This window comes from Prinia subflava, chromosome 30, assembly GCF_021018805.1.
Source record: "Prinia subflava isolate CZ2003 ecotype Zambia chromosome 30, Cam_Psub_1.2, whole genome shotgun sequence".
Taxonomy (NCBI): Eukaryota; Metazoa; Chordata; class Aves; order Passeriformes; family Cisticolidae; genus Prinia; species Prinia subflava.
In genome coordinates this window covers 388756-412631 of record NC_086276.1, presented here as the reverse complement: position 1 = coordinate 412631, position 23876 = coordinate 388756, and the positions used below count along the sequence as shown (strand labels likewise).

General features: G+C 54.0%; 3 protein-coding genes across 7 annotated transcripts in view; 2 read left to right on the top strand and 1 right to left on the bottom strand.

Annotated features, from left to right (window-relative positions):
* The window catches only part of LOC134562703 (zinc finger protein 883-like), a 191106-nt gene extending 170406 nt beyond the window's left edge, over positions 1 to 20700 (top strand). The window contains exons 3-5 of one of the 3 annotated variants that reach the window (XM_063420218.1): positions 15939 to 19411; positions 20368 to 20446; positions 20631 to 20684. The gene's annotated coding sequence lies outside the window, so the exon portion shown is untranslated. Of the gene's footprint in view, positions 1 to 15938; positions 20447 to 20630 lie in introns of all 3 variants that reach the window. The other 2 variants (XM_063420214.1, XM_063420221.1) reach the window with 2 other exon arrangements.
* The window catches only part of LOC134562705 (zinc finger protein 239-like), a 281290-nt gene that overhangs the window by 196072 nt on the left and 61342 nt on the right, over positions 1 to 23876 (bottom strand). The gene's annotated exons all lie outside the window — the stretch shown is intronic.
* LOC134562702 (zinc finger protein 850-like) lies at positions 1 to 23876 on the top strand. Of its 2 annotated transcripts, XM_063420213.1 has the most exons (5): positions 1653 to 3341; positions 3815 to 4919; position 6839; positions 8717 to 9744; positions 20917 to 23876. In XM_063420213.1, the coding sequence occupies exons 2-5, from the start codon at positions 3829 to 3831 to the stop codon at positions 21803 to 21805; spliced, it is 3009 nt and encodes a 1002-aa protein (XP_063276283.1). In that variant the 5' UTR covers positions 1653 to 3341; positions 3815 to 3828; the 3' UTR covers positions 21806 to 23876. The 2 variants fall into 2 exon arrangements, with proteins under 2 accessions (XP_063276282.1, XP_063276283.1); XM_063420212.1 differs by lacking the exons at positions 1653 to 3341; positions 3815 to 4919; position 6839; positions 20917 to 23876 and adding exons at positions 1 to 120; positions 8189 to 8266 and having other exon boundaries at positions 8451 to 12379.

Here is a 23876-nt window from a genome sequence, read left to right as displayed (position 1 = left end):
GGAGGGAGGGAGGAAGAGGTGGAGCGGCAGGAGGGAGCGGGAGGAGACAACGAGCGCAGGAACCGCGCGGCTCCAGCGCTCCCTGAACTCGCAGCCCCCCGGACCGCCCCCATCCCGCAGGTGCCCGGGGAGGGGGAGCTCGCCCCAAATATCCCGGGGGGGTCCCTGGGTTTGGGGTTTTTTGGGGGGATGTCTGAAGCTTTCAGGGCTCCAAAGCCGAGGCGCAGATGCCCCTCGGTGGACATCGGGGGCTCCCGGGAGGTGTTTTTGGGGTGTCCCGGTGGCGGCAGAGCCCCGTTGGGGGTCGGGGGGATGCGGGTCCCCCCGCGGTGGGGGTTGGGCTTCCCGGGCTGGGCCCTCCGAGCTCTGCCGGGGCCACGTGGGGAGCGCGCGGGCATTTTTGGGGATCTTTTGGGGTTTTAGGGCGTTCTGGCGGTCCCTAAAGGGGACTGGGGGGGGGCTATAAGGGCCTCTGTCGGGGTCTGAGGAGTCTACAGAGGGTCCGGAAAGGTCCATAACGTGTTTCTGGGCGTCTCTGAATGGGGTCTGGGGGTTTCTATAGGGGATTTGGGGGGTCTGTGTGGCCTTTTGGCTGGTTGGGGGGTCTATAGGGGTCGGAGGAAGCCTGTAGCGGGTGGGGGGAGCTTTGGGGGTGTCTGTGGATCCCTGGGAGGGGGCTGGGGGGTCTGGTGGGGTCTGGGGTTCACTAAAGGGGGTCTGAGGGGTCTATAGGGGATCTATGGGGGGGTCTACATAGCGCCGAGGGTGGCCTGGGGTTCCCTATAATAGATTTGGGTAGGGTCCGGGGGGCCCTGTAGGGGATCTGAAGGTCTCTATAGGGAATTTTGGGGGGTCTTTAGGGGATCTGGGGGTCCCTCTGGGGGATTTGGGGGGTGCCTGGGGGGTCTATAGGGGCTCTGGGGGTCTCTGTGGGGGATTTGGGGGGGTCTCTATGGGGGATTTAGGGGAGTCTGTGGAGGGTCTAGGGGCTCTGTAGGCGTCTGGGGTAAGCTATAGAGGGTCCAGGGGTGTCTGGGGTGTTTTGGGATTTCTGTAGGGGAATTTTGGGGTACTTCAAGGGAATTTGGGGGAAATTTTGGGCTCTGTACAGGGAATTCTTGGGTTCAAATGGGGCAATTTTGGGTTTTCTATTGGGAAATTGTTTGAATTTTGGGGCCCTCTATTGGGAATTTCTGGGATGTTTTAGGAATTTTGGGTCCAAATGCAGGAATTTGGGGCATTTTGGGTACAAACGTGGGAATTTTGTGATCTCTAGAGGGGATTTGTGGGAGTTTTGCAGTCCCCAGAGGAGATTTTGGGTCCAATCTTTGGAATTTGGGCTCCCTAAGGGACTTTTCAGGAAGTTTGGGACCAAACTTGGGAACTTTGGGCTCTCTAAAGAGGATTCTGAGGGAATTTTGGGTCCAAGCATGGGAATTTGGGGCATTTTTTCCCCCATTCCCTCTTCAAGTCCTTGGTTATCAGCAGGGCTGGAACCGGCAAGTCCTGCCTGCTGCACCCCTTCATTGAAAGCAAGTGTAGGAAATTCTGGGAATTTTCAGGGATTTTGGGAATTCTGGGGGGTTCGGGGGACTTTGGGGTATTTTTAAAGTATTTTTAGAAAATTTTTGTGGGTTTTTTTTTTATTTACTTTTTAGGGTGTTTTCTGCTGATATTTGGGGGCTTTGGGGAATATTTTGGGAATTCTGAAGAGTTGGGAGTTTTTTAGGGAATTTTTAATATATTTCTGGGAATTTTAAGGGTTTGGTTGTTTGTAATTTTTTTCATTTTCTGGGTGGTTTTTGTTGGTGTTTGGGGGAATTTTTTTGTGAATTTTTGGGAATTTGAGAAATTCACGGTAGTCTGGGAAATTTTGGGAATATTACTGGAAATTTTGGAAGCATTTTCAGGTTTATTTTTCTTCTTTGAGCCATTTTGAGGCTTTTCTCAGTTCTTGTTTTATATAATTTTGCTTGTCAATGCAATTTAGGGGGGACTTTTTTTAATTTTTGGGAATTCTCTGTCCCTCTAGGCTCTCCCCAATCCCGCAGCATCTTGGGGAATTTTCTGTCACTTTTTGGGTATTTTTGGGGCTCTTTAGGGGCATTTTCGGTGACTTTTGAGCTATTTTTGCTAGTTCCAGTCACAGTCCCAGTGCCGGTACCGGTGCCGCTCTTGGTCCCGCAGTGCTCCCAGTGCCAGTCTCAGTCTCGGTCCCAGTCCCTGGGCGGTGCCAGTCTCGGTGCTGGTTCCGGTGCCGGTCTTGGTCTCAGTCTTGGTCCCAGTGCCAGTTCTGGTGCCGGTTACGGTCTCGGTCCTAGTCCTGGTGCCAGTGCAGTGCCGGTCTCTGTTGTGGTGTCGGTTCTGGTCCCAGTCTTGGTCTCGGTGCCAGTTCCAGAGCGGCGCCGCTCTCAGTGCCAGTCTCAGATCCGGTGTCGGTCTCAGTCTTGGTGCTGGTGCCGGTTCTGGTGCTGATCGTGGTCTCAGTCTCAGTTCTGATCGCAGAGATTTTAGGCCAGTTTGGGTGATTTTAGGCCAAAATGGGCAAACTTAGGGTGGATTTTAGATCCCTTTGGATGATTTTTGGTCCATTTGGATGACTGTAGGCCATACTGGGCGGGTTTAGGCTGGGTTTTTGTGCCTTTTATTGTGGATTTTAGGCCCCTTTGGTTGATTTTAGGCCGAATCTTTTGGGGTTTAATCCCATTTGAGTGATTTTAAGATAAGCTGGGCAGTTTCAAGGTGGATTTTAGATCCTTTGGGATGATTCTAGGCCCATTTAGGTGGGGTTTAGCATAGTTTGGGTGATTTTAGGCCAAATCTGTCGGGTTTTAGGAGGTACTTTCCATGCCTTTGGGTGATTGTAAGCCAAAGCAGGTATTTTCGGTGTTGATTTTACACGATATTGGGAGACTTAAATGTGATTAGAGGCTGATTTGTGTGGGTTTTAAACCAATTTGGCCAATTTTAGGCTCCTTTGGTTAAATTTTGTACTCCTTTGGCTGATTTTAACCCCATTTATCTGGTTTAAGGCCAAACCATGTGGATTTAGGGTGGATTTTAGTGCCCTTAGGGTGATTTAAGGCCACAGTGAGGGGATTTTTGGTGATTCGAGGCCAAACCGGGCCCTTTCAGGACTTTCAGGCCACGCCCCTTTCCCCTCACAGTTCCCGCCCTTTCTCTGACCCCGCCCCCACAGTTCGGGGCTGGGAACGGGGGAGGAGGAGAAGGGAGGAAGAGGCAGAGCGGCAGCAGGGAGCAGGAGGAGAAGGGCAGAGGAGGCAGAGGCGGCTCCAGCGCTCCCTGAACTCGCAGCCCCGCGGACCGCCCCCATCCCGCAGGTGCCCGGGGAGGGGGACCTCGCCCCAAATATCCCGGGGGGTCCCTGGGTTTGGGTTTTTTTGGGGGGGGGGATGTTTGGAGCTTGTAGGGCTCCAAAGCCGAGGGGCAGATGCCCCTCGGGGGGACATCGGGGTCTCCCCGGGAGGTGTTTTTGGGGTGTCCCGGTGTCGGCAGAGCCCCGTTGGGGGTCGGGGGGATGCGGGTCCCCCCGCGGTGGGGGTTGGGCTTCCCGGGCCGGGCCAACCGAGCTCTGCCGGGGCCACGTGGGGAGCGCGCGGGAGCGGCGGGGCCGGGGGGACACCGGGTTTGGGGAGCCCCGGGAGAGCCGTGGCCTCCCTTAGAGGGACCCCGGAAAGAGGAGAGCACTCCCAGCAACCTGGGGAGGGCAGGGACCGAGCAGAGGAGAGATCTCCTTCCCCTTCCCTGTGGCACGGAGGCAAATCCCATCCTCCCCTTGTCCTTCCGTCCCCAGACAAGGAGCTGAGCATGGAGAGCAGGGAGGACAAATCCCCACAGCAGAACCTCATGGGAGAGGCCGTTTTGAGCGGCTCCACGGTGCAGGAATCCAGTGGGGAGGAAAAGCCCCAGAGATCCCTCAGGAGGAGGGTCTGCAAAGGCAGATCAGGGGGATGTGAGGAGGAAAGACCCACCCTGTGCTGGGAAGGCGGCCAGAGATGGAGCCAGAGCTCAGAGCTGGTGGAGCATGAGCAGCTTCCTGATGGGGAGAAGCCCCACAAGTGCTTTGGATGTGAAAAGAGCTTCAGCAAGAGGTCCAAGCTGATCAAGCACCAGAGGATCCACACTGGGGAGAGGCCCCACGAGTGTGAGGAATGTGGGATGAGCTTCAGCTGGAGGGAATACCTGATCCGCCACCAGAGGATCCACACTGGGGAACGACCTTACAAGTGTGGGGAATGTGGGAAGAGCTTCAGACAGAGGGAGCACCTGATTCGTCACCAGAGGATCCACACTGGGGAACGGCCCTACACTTGTGGGGAATGTGGGAAGAGCTTCAGGCAGCGTACCAACCTGATCCTCCACCAAAAGATCCACACTGGGGAGAGGCCCTACAAGTGTTCCGAGTGTGGGAAGGGGTTTCGGATCAGCACCAAGCTCCTGCTGCATCAGCAGACACACACAGAGGATTGGCCCTTCCACTGCCCCGACTGTGGGAAGGGGTTCACACACAACTCCGCTCTCATCATCCACCAACGCATCCACACTGGGGAGAGGCCCTACGAGTGTGAGAAATGCGGGAAGGCGTTCCCGACCAGCTCCAATCTTGGCCGGCACCTGCGCATGCACACGGAGGAGAAGCCCTTCTGCTGCCCCGACTGTGGGAAGGGCTTTCAACTCAACTCCAACCTCCTCAAGCACCGGCGCATCCACACGGATGAGAGGCCCTACGAGTGTGATAAATGCAGGAAGAGGTTTCAGACCAGCTCCAATCTCCTCGTGCACCAGCGCATTCACACGGATGAGAGGCCCTTCCGCTGCGTCGACTGTGGGAAGGGCTTCACACAGAACTGCACCCTCATCATCCACCGGCGCATCCATACCGGGGAGAGGCCCTACGAGTGTCCCCAGTGTGGGAAGAGCTTCTCCCAGAGCTCTAACTTGACCCAACACAAATGGAGGCACCAGTAAGGCATGTCCTGCCAGTTCTCCCAGTGCGGGAAGAGCTTTGTGCGCTGCTTCAACTCCATCCCCTACTGGAGGAGTGACGTTGGGCAGAGCCCTGGTGCCCCACATTCCCTGTGATCCTTGTTGGGAAGACACCTGGCCGGTTATTCTTTAGTTTTTGCCTTCATATTTTTTCTCCTCTCCATCTCTTTGCGCACCAGAAGCCAAAAGGGATGTGTCTGTCACCTCAATCCACTCCAGTCCAACGGAGAACAAGTCAATTTTAACCCAAAAGGGCTCAATCCTACCTCAAAATGGCTTGTTCCCACCTTGAGAAAAACTCAGTCCCGTGACAAATTTCCTCAATTCCACGGCTGCCAGGGTGAGATTGTGAGAGCTATGACTGTGATTCATGTCAGAGAAAATACAGATATAATGATGAGATTGTACCAATGGAATAAAAGTGATGAATTCTGAGGAACTGCCGGAAAGGACTGAGAAGGTGTCACGATCCGTTTAATTGTCGCGATGGTTCGTTTTGACTTCAAAGTGCAAAAAGAGGGAGAGAGAATGCAGCCTAACCAAAAATGAATGTATCTTTTATTAATACGCACAATGTGCAATAGAGGAAAAAAGGAAAGAGAGGAGAGGAGAGGAGAGGAGAGGAGAGGAGAGGAGAGGAGAGGAGAGGAGAGGAGAGGAGAGGAGAGGAGAGGAGAGGAGAGGAGAGGAGAGGAGAGGAGAGGAGAGGAGAGGAGAGGAGAGGAGAGAGAAGAGAAGAGAAGAGAAGAGAAGAGAAGAGAAGAGAAGAGAAGAGAAGAGAAGAGAAGAGAAGAGAAGAGAAGAGAAGAGAAGGTTACAGCTACCAATGGAAGACGCGAGTCCTCGTGACGCTGAACCAATAGACTGCCTTCGCAGTCCTCGTGGCGTGCGCTGATAGATCCTTCCTGTCCGTTGGGGAGATCTCAAAAGGGTCTTTTTTGTGGGGAGCTTGTTTGGTCTTTTTCAAACCTCATGAGCGGTGCAGTCTTCTGGCACAGTGAGGGCATGGGGCAGGCTGGCCTTGGCAGTGGGTACAGCACAGTTAGTTCAGGGCAAACACAGCCCAGGTGCCCATGACAGGTCCATTGTTCTTCCCCTGGAGCAGTGAACACACCTGCAGGACTCTGGCAGGTTTCCACCTCAGCCCGTACCAGGCCAGGAGAGCTGGGTCTGGGCTCTGTATTGTCTCAGCCCCCTTTCTCCCCTTGTTCTTGTGCGGCAGTCGGGAGGCAAACGAAGGGTTTTTGGGCCGACCCTCACAGAGGGGAAACGGACGGAATATGGTGAACAATAGACAGGCAAATTGAGCAAACATGTAAACTGCTTATAGAGGCAAAATTGGGTGAGAACCTAAAGATCAGCAGAGTGGATGAGGAAGAGCAACGACCGTCAGAGAGAGCTGAACGACCACCAAGAAAGAGCCTGCACAGCATGGCAAGACAAGAAGCACCACAAGGGGGAATAGGGGAAAGAAGAGGGCTACTGAGAAGTACTGAGAAATGCTTACGCATCTGTATGAAGGGATGGAATAAATATTTGCAGAACTCGCATTTGGGGTGTGTGACGGAGGAGCTCAGACTCCCTGCGCACCCAGCACTGCTTGCTCGCTTTTTGCTGAATGTACTTTAATAAATAACTAAAATTTTGATGAAAGATTGGAGTATGGATTTTCATTTCTAATAAGATGGGGTTGGAAGGACCTCAAGAGAAGTGGGATCTAAATTTGGAGTGGTGGGATTGGGATTGTGTGGGGCTGGGTGGGTAGGATGTGTTTTGATAGCAAATCAAACATTGAGAGTTCTTCATTTCTGTCCCATTCATTTTCAGTCAGTGTCAGTTCTGTTCTCACAGTGCCACCTTCTCAGCTGATTGTGTTGGTGTACTCCTTTCTCTGCTGCCTCTCTCTGCCTGCTCTCTTTGACTCTCAGTGTCTCCCTTGAGCCAGGGCAGTTCCAGTTACCCAGTACAGCCCAGTCACTCCCAGCGATTGCACTCCTGGCATCCCCCAGCCCTCTCTGCGTTCCCCCGTCCCGGATCTCCCGAGAGGAGCCCCAAGGGCTGGAAGTCCCCAGCCAGGGTCCCCAGCAAGCCCCAGTTTGGATGTGCAGCCCCCAGTTTCCCTCTCCTTTTCCCCGGGCCGGGTTCCCCCCGCCCCCAGCGGGTGGGAGCAGCCGAGAGCCCCGCGCTGCCCATCCCGACCTGTCCCGGCTCCATCCCCGCTGCTCCCGCGGGCTGCCAGGGGCTGGGAACGGGGCACCGAGGGTGTGGCTGCTCCTGGGGGAGGAGGAGCAGGGATGGAAGAGGAGGGATGAAGAAGGAGCAGGAGAATGGATGGAAGCAGGAGAAGGAGGTGGGGTTAGGCAAGAGGAGGATGAGGGATGGAAGAGGAGGAGCCAGAGAAAGAGGAGGAGGAGGGACAAAGGAGGATCAAGAAAAGGAGAAAGAACCACGAGGCCAAGCGCTCCCTGCATTTGCAGCCTCCCCAACCTGTGGGATCATCACCCCCCAATCCCGCAGGTGCTGGGGGAGGGGGAGCTCAGCCCAGATAGCCTGGGGAGTCCCTGAGTTGGTAGTTTTTGGGGGTAGATGTTTTGAGAATGAAGAACTCCAAAGCTGAGCTGAAAATTGCCCTTGGGGGTACACTGAGGAGTCCCAGTGGCAGCTGCCAGCAGAGGCGGCCTGGAGGAGCAGAGCCCTGTGTCCCCCAGGACCCCAAAGTGGGGAGCCCAGAGAGGGGGGAGCACCACAATCCATGGGACCCTCAACAGCCTGGAGAGGGGCAGGGGGGACTCCTTGGACCCCCTGCACCCCAAAGCAGTGAATAAGGGGAGAAGGGACCCTGGGACCCCAGAAACCCCCCAGCATCCACAAATGGGGAGACAGAAGAGAGGGGAGCTGTTCAGGATCCTGGGAGTCTCACAGCCTGGGGAGGGTGAGGACCGAGAAGATGGGGCACCCCCAATAAAAGTGTGACCCCCAGGAGCTGGGACAGGGGGAACTCCTGAACACCAAAGAGGAGAGCACAGACAGGGAACTGCTGGGAGGCTTTTTCAGGGCTGAATATTGGTGTTTGGGAGGTTTTTATGGACCCCAAATACCCGGTGACTTCTAGAGATGGACTTGGTTCGGAGACGGATTGTCAAACTGAAGGCACTCACGTATCATTTTTACCCCAAACCAGGATTTCCCATTCCCAATCACTGGCCGATGGAAGATGAAGCTGCAAGGAAGAGGAAGATGCCCCAGAACTCCCAGGCAGGTGAGGAGGAAGTCACTGCCCCTTTCCCCCTCTCCCCTGCTCCATCTCCCAGCCCAGCCTGGCCCCGGCTGCAGGACAGCCACGCTGCCGACGCCATCCTGCCGGGGATGGACTGAGGGGATCTCCTTCCCCTTCCCTGTGGCACGGAGGCAAATCCCATCCTCTCCTTGTCCTTCCTCCCCAGACAAGGAGCTGAGCATGGAGAGCAGGGAGGACAAATCCCCGCAGCAGAACCTCGTGGGAGAGGCCGTTTGGAGCGGCTCCACAGCACAGGAATCCACCGGGGAGGAAAAGGCCCAGAGGTCCCTCACAAGGAGGGTCTGGAAAGGCAGACTGGGGGGATGTGAGGAGGAAAGACCCACCCGGTGTCGGGAAGGTGGCCGAAGATTGAGCCAGATCTCAGAGGTGGTGGTGGATGAGCAGCTTCCTGATGGGGAGAAGCCCCGCAAGTGCTCTGAGTGTGGGAAGAGCTTCAGCCTGAGGTCCAGCCTGATCAGGCACAAGAGGATCCACACTGGGGAACGACCCTACAAGTGTGGGGAATGTGGGAAGAGTTTCAGCCAGAGGTCTATCCTGATCTGCCACCAGAGGATCCACACTGGGGAACGACCCTACACATGTGCGGAATGTGGGAAGAGCTTCAGGAACAGCACCCACCTGGTCCAGCACAAGAGGATCCACACTGGGGAGAGACCCTACGAGTGTGGGGAATGTAGGAAGAGCTTCAAGACGAGCTCTGAACTGATAAAGCACCAGATGATCCACAGTGGGGAGAGGCCCTACGAGTGTCGGGAATGTGGGAAGCGCTTCAGACAGAGCTCTGCCCTGAGTGCCCACCAGAGGATCCACACTGGAGAGAGGCCCTACGAGTGTGATAAATGCAGGAAGAGGTTTCAGACCAGCTCCGATCTCCTTAGGCATCAGCAGATTCACACAGAGGAGAGGCCCTTCCGCTGCCCCGACTGCGGGAAGGGCTTCAAGAGGAACTGCACACTCGACAGGCACCGGCGCATCCACACTGGGGAGAGGCCCTACGAGTGTGATAAATGCAGGAAGAGGTTTCAGACCAGCTCCAGTCTCCTCCTGCACCAGCGCACACACACAGAGGAGAGGCCCTTCCGCTGCCCCGAGTGTGGGAAGGGCTTCAAGCAAAACTCCACCCTCACGAAGCACCGGCGCATCCACACCGGGGAGAGACCCTACAATTGTAAGGAATGTGGGATGAGCTTCAGATGCAGCTCCAACCTGATCTGCCATCAGAGGACCCACACTGGGGAACGGCCCTACGAGTGTGCAGAGTGTGGGAAGAGCTTCAGACAGAGGAAACACCTGATCCAGCACCAGAACATCCACACTGGGGAAAGGCCCTACAAGTGTAGGGAATGTGGGAAGGGCTTCAAGCACAGCGCCAACCTGATTGTCCACCAAAAAATCCACACTGGGGAGAAGCCCTACGAGTGTTCCGAGTGTGGGAAGAGGTTTTCCACCAGCTCCCATCTCCTCCTGCACCAGCAGATTCACACGGATGAGAGGCCCTTCCACTGCCCCGACTGTGGGAAGGGCTTCACACAGAACTGCACCCTCATCATCCACCGGCGCATCCACACTGGGGAAAGGCCATTCAAGTGTCCAAAGTGTGGGAAGAGCTTCTCCAGGAGCTCAAGCTTGACCAGACACCAACAGAGCCACCAGTAAGGGAAGGCGCTGCAAGTGCCCCTAGTGCAGGAAGAGCTTCATGTGCTGCTCAGCTCAATCCCCCACTTGAGGACTCAGGTTGGGCAGAGCCCTGGTGACCCACGTTCCCTATGATTCATGATGGGAAGACACCTGGGTGGTTATCCTTTTGTTTTGGCCTTCATTTTTTTCTCTTCTCCCTCTCATTGCACTCAAGAATCCAAGAGGGATCCATCTGTCACCACAAAACTGATCCAGTCCCACTGAGAACAACTCATTTTTAACCCAAAAGGGCTCAATCGCTCCTCAAAATGGCTTGTTCCCACCTCAGAAAAACTCAGTCCCACTCCAAAGTTACTTGATTCCACAGCCACCAGGGTGAGATGAGGTTAGAATGAGACTGGGAGAAGTGGCATCCAAATTTGGAGCGGTGGGATCGGGATTGTGTGGGGCTGGCTGGGTGGGATGTGTTTTGATAGTAAATTAGACTTTGAGAGTTCTTCATTTCTGTCCCATTCATTTTCAGTCAGTGTCAGTTCTGTTTTCACAGTGCCACCTTCTCAGCTGATTGTGTTGGTGTACTCCTTTCTCTGCTGCCTCTCTCTGCCTGCTCTCTTTGACTCTCAGTGTCTCCCTTCAGCCAGGGCAGCTCCCATCAAAGACCCTGCTCTGACTGAATTCCCAGTGCAGGAGCTGCAACAAGCATGGATGAAGTTCTGGAGGCTGGCAGTGAAATGTCCCTGGAGGATCTTGCTGCCCTTGGCTTTCGGCCCCTTCTTCAGAGCTTTGCCTTCAAGGGCAGGAAGATCTTTTCCTTGCTGGGAACTGGAATTCCAGAGCCTTGCAGTGTGTGCCATGCAGGAGCATTCAGACGGGGATCCTGTGGGCTGGGCTCACATGGACTGGGATCCTCCAGCCTGGGACTGCACAGAGCAGGACCATCTGGATCAGGAGCATCCAGACTGGGATGATGCAACTGGGACCTTGTAGGGCTGGGATTGTCTGGGTTGGGATTGGACAGACTGGGGTTGGTCAGACTGGGATTGGACAGACAGTGGTTGCACAGACTGGGATTGGACAAACCGGGATTATACAGACCGGGATTCTACAGACTGGGATTGGACAAACTGGGGTTGCACAGACTGGGATTGGACAAACTGGGATTGCGCAGATTGGGATCACATGGGCTGGGATTTCACAGGCTGGCACCATCTGGATCAGAAGCACACAGACTGGGATCATATGGACCGGGATGGCTGCACTGGAACGATTCCAACCGAGGCAGTCCCGGCCGGCCCAGGGCTCCCTCCCAGTCTCTCCGTCCCCGAGGGTCCCTCTGAGTCCTGAACAGGTCATGCCCAAAACTGCCTGGAGTGAATGCGGCGTTCCTGGTGCCGGTTCCAGCCTCGGTCTCAGTCTTGGTCGTGGAGCGGTGCCAGTCTTGGTGCTGGTGCCAGTTCCAGTTTCAGTTCTGGTCTCAGTCTGTGTTTCCATCTTGGTCTGGGTCTGGGTCTGAGTCTCACTCTCTCACTTTCACTCTCACTCTTTCACTCTCACTCTCACTCTCTCACTCTCAGAGTCGTTCCACTCCCAGTGCCAGTGCCAGTCTTGGTCCCGGAGTGCTCCCAGTACCAGTCTCAGTCTCCGTCCCAGTCCCGGAGTGGTGCCAGTCTTGGTGCCGGTTCCAGTGCTGGTCTTGGTCCCGGTTCCAGTGCTGGTCTTGTTCCCAGTTCCAGTTCTAGTTCTGGTTTCAGTCCTGCTCTCGGTCTCAGTCCCGGTGCCTCTGCAGTGCCAGTCTGGGTTCTGTGTCAGTCTCAGTCTTGGTGCTGGTGCCAGTTCTGATGCTGATCTTGGTCTCGGTCCTGGTCCTGCAGACTTTAGAGCTATTTGGGTGATTTTAGGCCCAACTGGGCAGGTTCAAGGTGGGTTTTAGATCCCTTTGGCTGATTTTAGGCCCATTTAGGTGGGGTTGTGCACAATTTGAGTGTTTTTAGGCCACTGCAGGTACTTCCAGGGTAGGTGTTATGCCAGTTTAGGATTCTTAAAAGTGATTTTCTGCCCTTTTGTGAGGGCTTCGAAGCAATCTGCACAATTTTAGGACCCTTTGGTTGTATTTTAGACCCCTTTGTTTAATTTTTACCCCATTTGTCATATTTTAGGCCAAAGCATGTGGATTTAGGGAAGATTTTAAGCTCTTTGGGTGGTTTTAGTGAACACTGAGGGGATTTTAGACCTCTTTGAGTGATTTGAAGCCAAATGTGATCCATTTTCGGGTGGATTTTAGGCCCCTTTGGACGATTTTCGGGCACTTTGCGTGATTTTAGGTCAAACCAGGCCCTTTTAGGACTGTGAGTCCCGCTGGCCACGCCCCTTTCCCCTCACAGTTCCCGCCCTTTCTCTGACCCCGCCCCTTTCCCCTCACAGTTCCCGCCCTTTTTCTGACCCCGCCCCTTTCCCCTCACAGTTCCCGCCCTTTCTCTGACCGCGCCTCGTTTCATTCCTTCCCTGCCCTCTCTGTGGCCACGCCTCTCTTTTCCCTTGAATGCCCCCATCTGCTGGCGCGTTCCCTGAGGTGCATGCGCAGATTACCCGGAGGTGTCTCGTCAGGGCGCCGCCATTTTTGCTTCTGGTCCTCCGACGCGGCTCCAGCGTGTCCGACGCCTACGGTGGGGCAAAGGTGGATCTATAGAGGGTCTATAGAGGATCTCTAGGGGTCTGGGGGAACCTAGGGGTCTCTTTGGGGAATTTGGGGGGGAGTCTATAGGGGATTTGGCAGGTCTGTAGGGGATTATGGCGGTCTGGGGGTCCCTAAAGGGGGCTAGGGAGTCTATAGAGTGTCCGGAGGGGTTCCTCAAGGGGGTCTGGGGGTCCTTAAATGGGGTCTGGGGATCTCTATAGAGGATTTGGGGGAATCTGGGTGGCCTTTGGGGGGATTGGGTGGGTCTATAGGGGTCTGCGGGAGCCTGTAGCGGGTTCAGGAAAGTCTGGGGGTGTCTGTGGGTCGCTATGGGGGATTTGGGGGGTCTGGGGGTATCTAAAGGGAGTCTGAGGGGGCTGTAGGGGATCTATGGGGGATCCGTAGAAGGTCCGGGGGGCTTAGGGGTCCCTATAGGGGATCTGGGGGTCTCTCTAAGGGGGAGTCTATAGGGGATTCTGGGGTCTGTATGGGGGAGGGTCTATGGGGGATCTGGGGGGTCTCTGTAGCGGATTTGGGGGTGTCTATAGGGGGTCAGGGGCATCTTTAGAGGATCTGGATGTCTCTATGATGGATTTCAGGGGGTCCGAGGGTCTCTATAGGGCATGTGGGGGTCTCCAGAGGGGATTTGGGGAGGCTCTGGAGGTCTCTCTAGGGGATCTGGGAATCTCTGTGGAGGATTTGGGGGTCTCTATTGGGGCTTTGGGGGCCTCTATGGGGGACCTGGGAGGGTCTGGCAGGGTATATAGGGGCTCTATAGGGGTCTGGGTGAGCCTGTAGAGGGTCCAGGGGGATCTGGAGGGACTCGGGATCACTATTGGGGAATTTGGGGTCCCAAAAGGGCATTTTTTTGAATTTTGGGTCAAAATTTGGAATTTGGGATCCCAAAGAGGATTTTTTTGGGAATTTTTGGCTCTCTAGAAGGAATTTGGAGGGAATTTTGGGTCCAAACTTTGGAATTTGGGGTCCTGAATGTGAATATTTGGGAAATTTGGGTCCAAATTTGAGATTTTGGGGACCCCAAAGGGAAGTTTTTGGAAATTTGGGTCCAAACTTAGGAATTTGGGGCTCTCTATAGGGAATCTGGGAGGAATTTTGGGCCCAAACATTGGAATTTGGGGTCTCAAAAGGGAATTTTTGGGAAATTTGGGTCCAAACTATGGAATTTTGGTTTCTCTATAGGGTATTTGGGGGGACTTTTGGATCCAAACGTGGGAAATCTTGGTAAATTTGGGTCCAAACGTGGGAATTTTGAGCTTTTTTTTCCCAGACTTCCTCTTCAAGTTCTTGGTGATCGGCAGCACCGACAAGTCCTGCCTTCTGCACCACTTCATCAAGGGCAAGTGTAGGGAATGCTGGGAATTTTGGGGGAATTTGGGAATTACAGAGGGTTGGGGGATCTTTGGGGATTTTTGTGGGATTGTGGCGGGATTTTTTTTTTATATTTCTGGGCATTTTAGCAGTTTATGGTTTTTGGTGGCGTTTTTTTTAATATTCTCGTTGGATTTTGTTGGTGTTTGGGGGAATTTTTTGGGAACTTTTAGGAATTGTGGAAATTATGGGTAGTCTGGGAAATTTTGGAAATATAACTGGAATTTTTGGAGGCATTTTCAGGATCTTTTTCTTTTTTGAGACATTTTGCAGTTTTTTTCAGATTTTTTTATTTAGAATTTTGCTTTTTAATGACATTTTTGTGGGATTTTTACGATTTTTGGGTAATTCTGTGTCCCTCAGGGCTCTCCCTGATCTGGCGGCATTTTGGGGCATTTTCTGTCACTTTAGGGTCATTTTTGGTCACTTCTGGGTCATTTTTGGCCTCTTTTGTGGCGTTTTCTGTCATACTGAGTAATTTTGGGCATCTTTCTGCCATTTTAGGGACATTTGGGACAATTTTTGATCACTTTTTGGGCCATTTCATGTCATTTTGAGCCAAATTTTTAATTTTGGGGTAATTCTTGTCAGTTTTCAGTCATTTTTTGGCGATTTTGCTGCCATTTTCTGTCACTTTTCGTATATTTTTGGACTCTTTAGGGGCAATTTTGGTGACTTTTGAGCTATTTTTACCAGTCCCAGTCTCAGTCTTGGTCTCAGCACGATCCCGGTTCCAGTGCCGGTACCGGTGCCGCTCTTGGTCCCGCAGTGCTCCCAGTGCCAGTCTCAGTCTCGGTCCCAGTCCCTGGGCGGTGCCAGTCTCGGTGCTGGTTCCGGTGTTGGTCTTGGTCTCAGTCTTGGTCCCAGTGCCAGTTCTGGTGCTGGTTACGGTCTCGGTCCTAGTCCTGGTGCCAGTGCAGTGCCGGTCTCTGTTGTGGTGTCGGTTCTGGTCCCAGTCTTGGTCTCGGTGCCGGTCCCAGAGCGGCGCCGCTCTCAGTGCCAGTCTCAGATCCGGTGTCGGTCTCAGTCTTGGTGCTGGTGCCGGTTCTGGTGCTGATCGTGGTCTTGGTCTCAGTCCCGGTCCCAGAGATTTTAGGCCAGTTTGGATGATTTTAGGCCAAACTGCACAGGGTTAGGGTGGATTTTAGGCACCTTAGGATGATTTTAGACCAAATCTGGTGGGGTTTAGTCCCATTGGGGTGATTATTGGATAACCTGGGTTTCAAGGTGGATTTTAGATCCTTTTGGATGATTTGAGGCCCATTTGAGTGGGGTTTAGAATTGTTTGGGTGATTTTAGCTCAAATCTTTTGGGGTTTAGGGTGGACTTTAGGTCCCTTTAGGTGATTTTAAGCCAAACCAGCACTTTTAGTGTTGATTTTACAGATTTGTGAGATTTAAGAGTGATTTGAGGCCATTTTATGTGAGTTTTAAACCAGTTTGGTTAATTTTAGGCTCTTTTGGTTGGAATTTTATACGCCATTGGCTGATTTTAACCCCATTTGTATAGTTTGAGGCCAAACCATGTGGATTTAGGGTGGATTTTAGGCCCCTTTCCGTGATTTTATGTCACTTTGTACAGATTTTCGACCTGTTTGGGTGATCTGAGGTCAAACCTCATAGGATTCAGGGTGGACTTTAGGAACCTTTGAACAATTTTAAGCCCATTTTGGGTGATGTTAAGCCGAAGCGAGCTCTTTATTACGCTCTTTACCGCGCGTTCCCTTGGCCCCGCCCCTTCCCTCACAGTTCCCGCCCTTTCCCTGACCCCGCCCCCACAGTTTGGGGTTGGGAACGGGGGAGGAGGAGGAGGGAGGGAGGAAGAGGCGGAGCAGCAGCAGGGAGCAGGAGGAGAAGGGCAGAGGAGGCAGAGGCGGCTCCAGCGCTCCCTGAACCCGCAGCACGCCCAGGGACCATCGCCTCCATCCCGCAGGTGCCCGGGGAGGAGGAGCCCGCCTCAAATGTCTCAAGGGCGTCCCTGGGTTTGGGGTTTTGTTTGAGGGGCTGGATGTGTGGGGTTTGCAGGGCTCCAAAGCCGAGGCGCAGATGCCCCTTTGGGGGACATCGGGGGCTCCCGGGAGGTGTTTTTGGGGTGTCCCGGTGGCGGCAGAGCCCCGTTGGGGGTCGGGGGAATGCGGGTCCCCCCGCGGTGGGGGTTGGGCTTCCCGGGCCGGGCCCTCCGAGCTCTGCCGGGGCCACGTGGGGAGCGGAGGGGCCGGGGGACACCGGGTTTGGGGAGCCCCGGGAGAGCCGCAGCTTCCCTGAGCGGGACCCCGGAGAGAGGAGAGCCCCAGAACTGCAAAACGGGGACCCCGAGAGGGAGGGAACCCCTGGGTTTGCAGGGACCCGGCGGGGGTTGCTGGGGCTGGAGGGACGGGATGGGCGGGAAAGGGGTTTGGGGGTGCAAGTGCTGGGAAAGGGACTCAGGGCTCCATGTTCTGTTAATTGCATTTCCCAGTATGAGCCCAGTTACTCCCTCTTATGATATAATTTGCTCCCAGCACGGTCCCAGTTTCACCCAGTCCCTCCCACTGTGCCTGAAATTGCAGAAGAAAAACCAAAACCCCTCCAATAACATTTTTAAAGTTACAGAGTCAAGGCATTACTGTATTATCTGGCATGGATGTTGTTCTTGCCAGGATGTACCACCAAAATCATCTCATCCACACATAACCTGGGTGTGCCAAGAGAATCATTCCATGCCACACTGTTTTTAGGAGATTTTTCAGATCTTTTATACAGCCAAAACTCATGGAAACAAACGGGGTCACTGTTCACTGGTCCTAAGTTGCAAATACTAAGTTTGTAGGTTTTGGTCTGCTATTGGAAGCCTGTTGGTTCGTTTTTGATGTTAATGACATCTTCCTCCATTGAATTTCTTATCAGTCTTGTCCAGAGGAGATGTCTCCAACTCTGCCAGAGGCACAGTCTGGGGTAGATGTTCTTGGGTGGGCATTGATGTTCCATTAATGGGCGCTGATGGCCCTTGATCTCCCGTCTACTCCCAGTCTGTTAAAACGTTGAGTTCAGTAGACCCTACCTGCTGGAACAATGCCTGGAAAGAAACTTAAAGGTCTTTTTCCCCAGGCAAAGGCAAACAAAACCCCTTGACTAAAGGTATACAAAAATTTCGAAACTGATAACTTGTCCAACACAACTTTGGTTCTGTATGTTCCCAGTTCTTCTAGTTGCCCCTAGCATAGTCCTAGTCACTCCCAGAATGATCCTCGTATGAGTCCAGTCTGATGCCAGTGTCTCCCAGCAGAGCCCTAGTCACTCACACTTGCACCCAGTTCCCCCCCAAAACATTCCCAGTCACTCCCAGTTTGGTCCCAGTCACCACCCCTATGGTCTCAGACACTCCCAGTATATCCCAGTTGCCCTGAACATTCTCATTATCATTCCCAGGCACTCCTAGTTACCTCAGCATGGTTCGCTTGCCCCCAGTTGCTCCCAGTTTCTCCCAGTGTGTCCCCAGCTGGCTGCCAGCATGGCCCTGGTTACTCCCAGTAACCCCCAGTCAGGATCCATTGACACTAATCCCAGTATGATTGTAGCTACTCCCAGTATGATCCCAGTCACTTGCAGTCTAACTCCAGTCCACTCCCAGTCTGATGCCAGTGCCCCCAGTGTGATCCCAGTTGCTCCCTGTCAATGCCAGCATGACCCCAGTAGCCTCCAGTATGATCCCTGTCTCTCCCAGTGTATCCCACTCACCCCCAGCATGCTCCCAGTCACTCCCAGCTGTTCTCAGGATGATCCCAGTTGTTCAAAGCCACTCCCAGTCAATCCAAGTATGATTCCCATCACCATCAGTGTCATCCCAGTTCTCCCTAACATTGACCCACGTGTTCCCAGTTCTCCCAGTATGGTCCCAGTTGCCCCTAGAATAGTCCCACTCCCTCTGGGCATGGTTTCAGTCATGCCCAGTTGCCCCCAGTGTAGATCCGGTCACTCCCAGTTGCCCTTAGAGTGGTCCCAGTGATTCCCAGCATGGACCTGGCTGTTCCCAGTGTTGTTGCAGTCCCCCCAGTATGGTTCCAGACACTCCCAGTTGCCCTCAACATGTTCATAGTCATTCCCAGTCACTCCCAGTTGCCCCAGTAGGGCTCTAGTTACCTGAGAATGATCCCAGTCTTTCCCAGTTAGTCCCACTTACCTCCATCACACTCCCAGTTTCTGGCAGTTGCCCGAAGTGTGGTCACAGTTGCTCCCAGTATGATCCCAGATGTCATCTCAGTTCCCTCAGCATGGTTCCAGAATGTTAGAGTGGATCCCAGTTGCTCCCAAAGTGTCCAAATTTTCCTCCCAGCATGGGCCCAGGAGCTGCCAGTAACCCCCAGTTAGGATCCATTCACACCCACTGTAATCCCAGTGGCTCCCAGGATGATCCCAGTGGGACCCTGTCATGGGTTGGCACTGGCCAGATGTTAATGCACCCATGAATATGTTTTTTGTTTTTTTTCCCTAACAGCTACTGTGGGATGTGATCAGGAACAGAGCAGAGCAGGCTTAAATCTTGAAAACAAAAAAAACCACCAAAACTTTATTACATTACATAAGAACAGGGACAGAAATACTCTTAAACACACACAGAGACAGAAATAAAAACTTCTTAAAACATTTCTTCTCCCAGTTTCTACCTCCCCACACATCACTCTTCACAGACCAACCTTTGGGTTTTAGATCAAACAATCACCACTCAAAAACAAACTAATCTTCAATTCAGCAAGGGAGAGAGGAGTCTCTCTGGCACCACAGACTGTTCTCCAGAACACACAGGTCTACTCCTTATGTGTTCCCATGTCACCCGTGGCACCGCCCAGAGAAGTCTGCCAGGGTGACTCTCTCTTTTTCCTATGTCCAGCGCTCTCACCGCTGTCTCATAGGCCAAAACTACATACAGGGCTTTTTAAGGATGCTGCATGCTGAGCTCTCCCCTTTTTACCCAGGGGCCGGGGTTCCAGGAGCAGGTCTGCCCTGAGGGCAGAGGGCGCCACCTCACCCTCCCCCTCTCTTCGCTGCTCGCTCCACTCTTCAAGTGCCAGTCACTGTAGCAAAAGCAGGGCAGCTGCATCCACCCAAAATGCAGTTTATGTTCAAAAGAGACTTAAGTTCAGTCTATGGCTGACATTATGCAAGAGAAGTCCCGCTCAGAAGGCTACTCCTCTCATTCTTTGCCCATCGGGTTCCTTCCAATCATGCTTTATCATCTCGGTCTCAGGCCGCTTCCCTCTCTCCTCCGAAACCACCAGTCATGAGAATCAATGTCTAAGAAAAGTTTCTTTCTGCCAAGCAAGGGTTAACAGTTTTTTCTCGGCAGGGTGCTGCAGGCTCAGGCACTCTCAGGCTCCTCAACTCCCACGTGACTGGGCACCTTCTCCCGGAGTTTGGGGGGAAGAGGGGGTGAGCACACACAGAAGGCACTTCCACAGTTTTCCACCCCTCCATCCTGGCTGGGGCAGCTCAGTTCCAGTCTGGTCCACTCTCTTCTCCCCCCCGGGGCTCCGGCTTACCTGAGCCCGACCACGTGTTTCCCCCTCCCCCACCCAGCCTCGTGGCTGGGCAGGGGAAGGAGGCCTGACACGTCTCTCTGCTGAAACCGGGATCCAAAAAGAGGCCGAACCCCCTTGGGGTCCTGCTTTTAACTCTTTGTGTCCTCAGAGGCGTGTCCAAACCTCCGAGTGACTAATCCAGGTGCCAGCAGAAAAGCTGATTACTGATTGGACTGCCCACATCCCCCTGGAAAAATTCACCTCCCCCGCAACCACGACAGACCGAAAGGCACTCCCAGTATGGTCCCAGTCACTGACTACAATCCCAGTCACTCCCAGTATGATGCGTGGCACCGAGTCATCCCCAGTATGGTTCCAGTTAGTGCCAGTATGACCCCAGTCACTCCCTGATACTCCCAGTATAATTCCAGTCATGCCCAGAGTGACTCCTTGTGACTCCCAGTGTGAGCCCAGTATGGTTCCAGTCACCCCCAGTATGACCCTAGTCACTATTATTATATCACACCCCCAGTATTCTTCCAGTCATGCCCAGACTGATTCCCTGTCAGTCCCTGTAAGGGCCCAGTTGCTTCCAGTCACTCCCAGTCTGATTCCAGTATGATCCCAGTCACCCTCAGATACTCCCAGTACTACTGCAGTCACTCCCAGTATGATGCCAGTCAGTTCCAGTAGGATCCCAGTATGACCCCAGCATGGGCATAGCTGCTGCCATGATCATCCAGTGGGGTTCCAGTTGCTGCCATTTATGAAGGGAGGTTTTTATGAAGGCCAGATGCCCGGAGATGGACTTGGGCAGAGGAACCTTCAAACTGAACATGCCTATCCCTTGTTTTCCCTCCTGACTAGGATTTCCCATTCCCAAACCTTGACTGGATGAAGGAGGAGGCTGCGAGGAAGAGGAAGATGCCCCAGGACTCCCAGGCAGGTGAGGAGGAAGTCACTGCCCCTTTCCCCCTCTCCCCTGCTCCATCTCCCAGCCCAGCCTGGCCCTGGCTGCAGGACAGTCCCACTGCCGACGCCGTCCTGCCGGGGATGGTCTGAGGGGATCTCCTTCCCCTTCCCTGTGGCACGGAGGCAAATCCCATCCTCTCCTTGTCCTTCCTCCCCAGACAAGGAGCTGAGCATGGAGAGCAGGGAGGACAAATCCCCGCAGCAGAACCTCGTGGGAGAGGCCGTTTGGAACGGCTCCATGGCACAGGAATCCACTAGGGAGGAAAATCCCCGGAGATCCCTCAGGAGGAGGGTCTGCAAAGGCAGATCAGGGGGATGTGAGGAGGAAAGACCCAGCCTGTGCCAGGAAGGCGGCCAGAGATGGAGCCAGAGCTCAGAGCTGGTGGAGCATGAGAAGCTTCCTGATGGGGAGAAGCCCCACAAGTGCTCTGAGTGTGGGAAGAGCTTCAGCAAGAGGTCCAGCCTGATCAGCCACCAGAGGATCCACACTGGGGAACGACCCTATGAGTGTGAGGAATGTGGGAAGAGCTTCAGAGTCAGCTCCCACCTGATCTGTCACCAGATGATCCATACTGGCAAGAGGCCCTATGAGTGTGGGGAATGTGGGAAGAGCTTCAGAGTCAGCTCCCACGTGATTGCCCACCAGAGGATCCACACTGGGGAGAGGCCCTACGAGTGTGATAAATGCAGGAAGAGGTTTCCCACCAGCTCCCATCTCCTCGTGCACCAGCGCACGCACACGGATGAGAGGCCCTTCCGCTGCCCCGACTGCGGGAAGGGCTTCAGACGAAACTCCACCCTCATCAGACACCAGCAAATCCACACTGGGGAGAGGCCCCACGAGTGTGAGGAATGTGGGATGAGCTTCAGCCGGAGGGAGCACCTGATCTGCCACCAGAGGATCCACACTGGGGAACGGCCCTATGAGTGTGGGGAATGTGGGAAGAGCTTCAGACAGAGGGAACACCTGATCCAGCACCAGAACATCCACGATGGGGAAAGGCCCTATGAGTGTGAGGAATGTGGGAAGGGCTTCAGACAGAGAGCCAATCTCATGAGCCACCAAAGGATCCACAGTAGGGAGAGGCCCTACAAGTGTTCCGAGTGTGGGAAGGGGTTTCGGATCAGCACCCAGCTCCTTGTACACCAGCGCACACACACAGAGGAGAGGCCCTTCCACTGCCCCGACTGCGGGAAGGGCTTCAAGTACAACTCCACCCTCATCATGCACCGGCGCACACACACTGCCAAGAGGCCCCATGAGTGTCCCCAGTGTGGGAAGAGCTTCTCACAGAGCTCAGCCTTGACCAGGCACCAACAGAGGCACCGGTAAGGGAAGCCCTGTGAGTGTCTCCAGTGCAGGAAGAACTTCACGCCCTGCTCCAGCTCCATCCCCCATCAGAGCACCCACATTGGTGAGAGACCTGGTCACCTACATTCCCCATGACCCACACTGGGAAGACACCTGGTTGGTGGTCTCCCTATTGTTCTGGATCTTCTCAGGTACCTGTGAATGTGATGTTTGGGAGGATTTGGGGGTTCTGAAGGGATATGGAAGAGTTTTCTCCATTCACTTCACATTCCAGAAGATGAGAGGCCTCAATCCATCACCTCAAAACCATTGAACCCTACTGAGAAAGGTTCAGTGCAGCCTCAAAATGTCTCATTGCAATTCCAAAATTACTTGATCCTATAGCCCTCTCAGAATCCCCAGGAGGGGTCAGATGAGCATTTCAGAGGGTTGGGATGGATTAGGAGGGGTGTGGTGGGGGGTGGTGGGCATTGGGCTGGGGGCAGGGGTTTGGAATGAAGAGCTGAAGGTTGGGGATGATGAGGCCAGGGGGAATCTCCTTTCTGGGTATCCTGTATCTCTGAGGGGGTTTGGGTTTTTGGGTACTCCCCAGTCTTGAGGAGGCGACATAGGGAGGTAGGGGAGGACATATGCTTCCAGCACTTGGAGTGAGCACCACAGGGAGGGAAATGTTGAGGCCATTTTGGGGAAGATGCTCCTACTTTTTCCCACTTTTGCAGGTTCTAAATGGCTTTTGGAGTTTTCCTGCTAAATTCAGGAAGCTGACATCCCCTCCTCATTTTGTGACGGTGAGGAGACACCAATTTTGGGGAGATCCTGCTGCTTTCCACCATTTTATGGGAGATATAAATGGCTTGTGGGCCCCCTGCCTCATTCTGGGAGGTTGGGGTGACCCCGTGGTTCCACTGCTGTCTGAGGAAAAGCTGTGACTCCCAGTTTGGGTGGTTTTAGGCAGCTTGTGGGGGTCCCACGTTTGACAGAGGGAGTGTCCTGACTGCCCCCAGCTCCCACTCCAGAGCAGCCTCTGGCCAGTCAGAGGGTGTGGTGGTGATGACTCTGCAGTTGCCATAGAGATGTGCAGAGACCACAACACTTTGAAGCCAATCAGAAAATGCACAAAGTGGTTTTTACTCAATCAGAGCTTTTCTCCCCAGTGACTCCTGTACTGGTTTTGCACTGCCTGGTTTTTGGTAGCAGGGGCCACAGAGGTGGCTTCTGTGAGAAGCTGCTGGAAGCTTCCACCGTGTCCAGCAGAGCCAGTCCCTGATGTCTGTGAGGATGGACACGCTGCTGGCCAAAGCTGGGCCAATTAGAGAGGCTGGAAACGCCTCTGTGATGACATTTCAGAAGAAAATCAAAACAAAGGCACACAGTTTTTCCTCAGAGAAGAGGAGGGGGTGAGAACATGTGAGGGGGAACAACATGGAGACACCAAGGTCAGTGGAGGAGGAGGAGCAGGAGGGGCTCCAGGCACTGGGGCTGAGATTCCTCTGCAGGCCATGGTGAAGCAGCTGAGCCCCTGCAGCCCGTGGGGATCCATGGGGGATGCAGAGATCCACCCACAGCCCATGGGGATGCACGGGGGATGCAGAGATCCACCCACAGCCCGTGGGGCCATGCCCACGCCACAGCAGGTGGATGTCTGGAGGAGGCTGTGATCCGGTGGGAGTCCCGGTGGAGAGTGGGGCCCTGCTTCCAGGCTGGAGCAGCCTGTCCTTGGGGGACTGTGCCCCGTGGGAAGAGAGACCCACGTTGCAGCAGCTTTGGAAGAACTCTTTGCCTGTGGAGAGGAATTGACATTGCAGGAGGTGCAGTAGGACTGCTGCTCGGGAGAGTGGACTCATGTTGGAGGAGTTCACAGTGAACTGTCTCCCGTGGGAGGGACCTCACAGTCTCACAGGAGAGGGACTCCTCTCCCAGAGCAGCAAAAGAAAATCTTGGTGATGAACTGACCACAACCCCCATGCCCTGTGTCCCTGCACTGTTACTGGGAAGGAAGGAGGGGCGGAGGAGAAAAATGGTGTTTTAAGGGTTTGTTTTACTTCTCATTATCCTCTGATTTTGTTAGTAATAAATTCACCTTGCAAGTCAA

What these genes read in the sequence shown, in the direction of transcription:
- LOC134562702 (XM_063420213.1), top strand. Translation starts at nt 3,829, where the DNA reads ATGGAGAGCAGGGAGGACAAATCCCCACAGCAGAACCTCATGGGAGAG. An exon ending in TGTTCCGAGTGTGGGAAGAG is followed by an intron (nt 9,745 to 20,916) that starts GTTTTCCACCAG and finishes GTGTGGGAAGAG; the next exon opens with CTTCAGCAAGAGGTCCAGCC.